The 2,641-nt window shown below is 36.5% G+C and overlaps 1 protein-coding gene across 1 annotated transcript in view; it reads left to right on the top strand.

Moving 5' to 3' along the window:
- The window catches only part of LOC107692432 (microtubule-associated serine/threonine-protein kinase 2-like), a 183,754-nt gene that overhangs the window by 160,159 nt on the left and 20,954 nt on the right, over window positions 1-2,641 (top strand). The window contains exon 9 of the mRNA XM_016491479.1: window positions 298-452. Coding sequence (XP_016346965.1) covers window positions 298-452 — 155 coding nt within the window. The remainder of the gene's footprint in view (window positions 1-297; window positions 453-2,641) is intronic.

Raw genomic sequence — 2,641 nt, 5'->3', positions numbered from 1 at the left:
AGGAGATTAATTTTAGAGCGCGCACAAGTGAAAGAAATAAGTTAGGGTTAATATAAAATTTTATATATATATATATATATATATATATATATATATATATATATTACTGTAGCTAAACTAAGTCTTTTATTTTCAGTATTTTTTGCATTTGGCCTGAAAGTTTTTAGGATAAATTTCTTACCATGAGCCGAATTAACAATCAACAACATTATGCCAACAAAGGCAGCTGATTGACAGTCAGGGCAGCCTATGCAATGCCTTCTATCCTTGTAATCCCTCCCTCTCTGCTTCTCACAGTCATCATGTTCATCTCAGGAGAAGCTGCACCAGTTGCCCTTCCAGCCCACTGCAGATGAGCTGCATTTCCTCACCAAACACTTCAGCTCAGAGAGCATCACGGATGAGGATGGGAGAAGAGCTCCAGCCATGCGGCCACGCTCCCGCAGTCTCAGGTATAGTCACTTACAGATTCCCATTTCACAGCAATCAAAAGTTGCCCTTCAAGTGAACATGATTTTGTGAGTCTGTGATGTCAGCTGGGCCTTTTTTTATACTAAAGGCTGCAGAGCTTTTATTCAACTCTAAACAAAAGGGGAAAAAATCTACTGATTAAGAACAAATGTAATTTTTTAATTGGGTGAAGCTCACAAAAATGGAAATAAGAAATTATATTATAAAGAAAATGGAGCCTATTGTTATGGTTATTGAGGTTTTTTACAATGTGACATTAATGGCAATTATCATTATGTATTATAGGAGTGAGAATGATTTTTTATTTTATAGTATTAAATTAATAAGAAGTTAAATAATGTCACAATGCAAAAAGGCTTAATGGTCCTAAAATTAGGCTTCACTTTCTTTATGCAAAATATAATTAGTAACTTATTATAAGTTGAAAATGATCACTTACAGATTCCCATTTCACAGCAATCAAAAGTTGCCCTTCAAGTGAACATGATTTTGTGAGTCTGTGATGTCAGCTGGGCCTTCTGGCTCGCACTCTTAAAGGCCAAATCTTGAGCTCTGACAGGAAACTGCCACACCTCATTCTCTAGACTTTTGACTTCTCCAAGGTAGCACACATAAAAGGTAGCATTTAAAACAAAACAAAACAAAAAAAAAGTTAAATGTCCAAATTCATCTCGGTTAATGTGAACAATAGAGGGGAAATGTATGTAGTTGTTATGAAAATAATATCTAAGAAATATGTCACGCTATCCAAAAAAATAAATCCATAAATAAAATCTGAATGGTCCTACAATAGGCTTCAAAGTCTTTGTGAAATATAAAATATGCATATATTTTATCTTTTGATTTTTATGTGTGACCTGGATTCTTCTTATCTACTCTCTTTCACTGCAGAAGAGTTGTGTGATTACTCTAGTAGTCACTCACACTTCTGCCCAGGACCTGACAGACTGAATAATTTCTTCCTCAACGCTAAGAAAGAGACCTCCTTTATGAGCTTCTTATCTGTAAACACATCTCTCTTCCTCTCTCTCTTTCCTCTCTGGCTCTTTCTCTCTTTCTGTTAAGATGACTTATTCAGGAAACACTGGCCTTGCCTCTTTTAGTATCTAGACACACTCAGCAGGGGGTTCAGCACTCCAGAATTAGATCCATAAATATTGGATGAGGTAGTGAGATTTGCTGTTGCCACAGATTACATCTTCCCAGGATTATTCATTTCTACTGATGAAAGAAGGGAGAGAAGGATGAAACGACTGGATGGAGGGGGAGATTAGATAGAACTGGTTAATTAGAGATGAGGAAATGGAGCAGTATTATGCTAATGTCACGCCACGGACAACAGACATGCAGAGAAAATTGACGGACATTTCTTCATGCAGTGGTCATTCACAGTTCTCCATCATTCTTTCTCTTTACATCTTTCAGCTCACTCAAACACACACTCAAGGAGTAATGAGCTCAACGTACAGTGGTCACCATCCATCATTCATATGTCAAGTGATTTGGTAGCAGTAGCCGGAGATTAGAATATTATTTTAATAAAGAACTCAGTGACAGAATACATTGGACAATTTCTGGATTCCTTCTGGCTAGCCAAGCCATTTTTTTTTCTTTAAATTAATATGTTAATTCTGATTAAACTTTCACGTAATGTAAAATCAGAATGTGTCTGAAATGACTACGATGGTGCATGTGGCTTTGTTGGTGATGTCATCCAATTGTGTGTGTGTGTGTTTGTGTTTGTGTTTGTGTTAGTGCAGACTGTCACACCAATTAACTAGCTGATTTCCCTGGTTTCCAGCTCCTCTGAGGGATTTAGAGGTCATTTCTGTGCTCAACTGTGACACATTTACACACTCTCTTCCCCTCCTCTGTCTCTCTCTCTCTCTCTCTCTCTCTCTCTCTCTCTCTGGCAGTCCCTTCCTTTGTTTGCCTTTTGTTCCAAGTGATAGTATCTATCTCAGTCTTCACATACTTTTCAGAAAACTTTCCATTTTTTAGTTTATAAAGAAAGTATGAGAGGTGATTGCTTGTACAAAAATCAACACTATGATCTTGATAAAGAAATTCTCATCCAATAATTATGCTCTGTATTAGGGCTGGACAATAATTCAATATCAATATGTATCGCGATATAATTTTTTTCAATAACGGTGATATGATTTTTAAA

Source organism: Sinocyclocheilus anshuiensis, unplaced genomic scaffold (genome assembly GCF_001515605.1).
Source record: "Sinocyclocheilus anshuiensis isolate Anshui unplaced genomic scaffold, SAMN03320099.WGS_v1.1 scaffold70, whole genome shotgun sequence".
Taxonomy (NCBI): Eukaryota; Metazoa; Chordata; class Actinopteri; order Cypriniformes; family Cyprinidae; genus Sinocyclocheilus; species Sinocyclocheilus anshuiensis.
The sequence above is the reverse complement of the archived record's forward strand: the minus strand, read 5'-3'. Positions and strand labels throughout refer to the sequence as shown.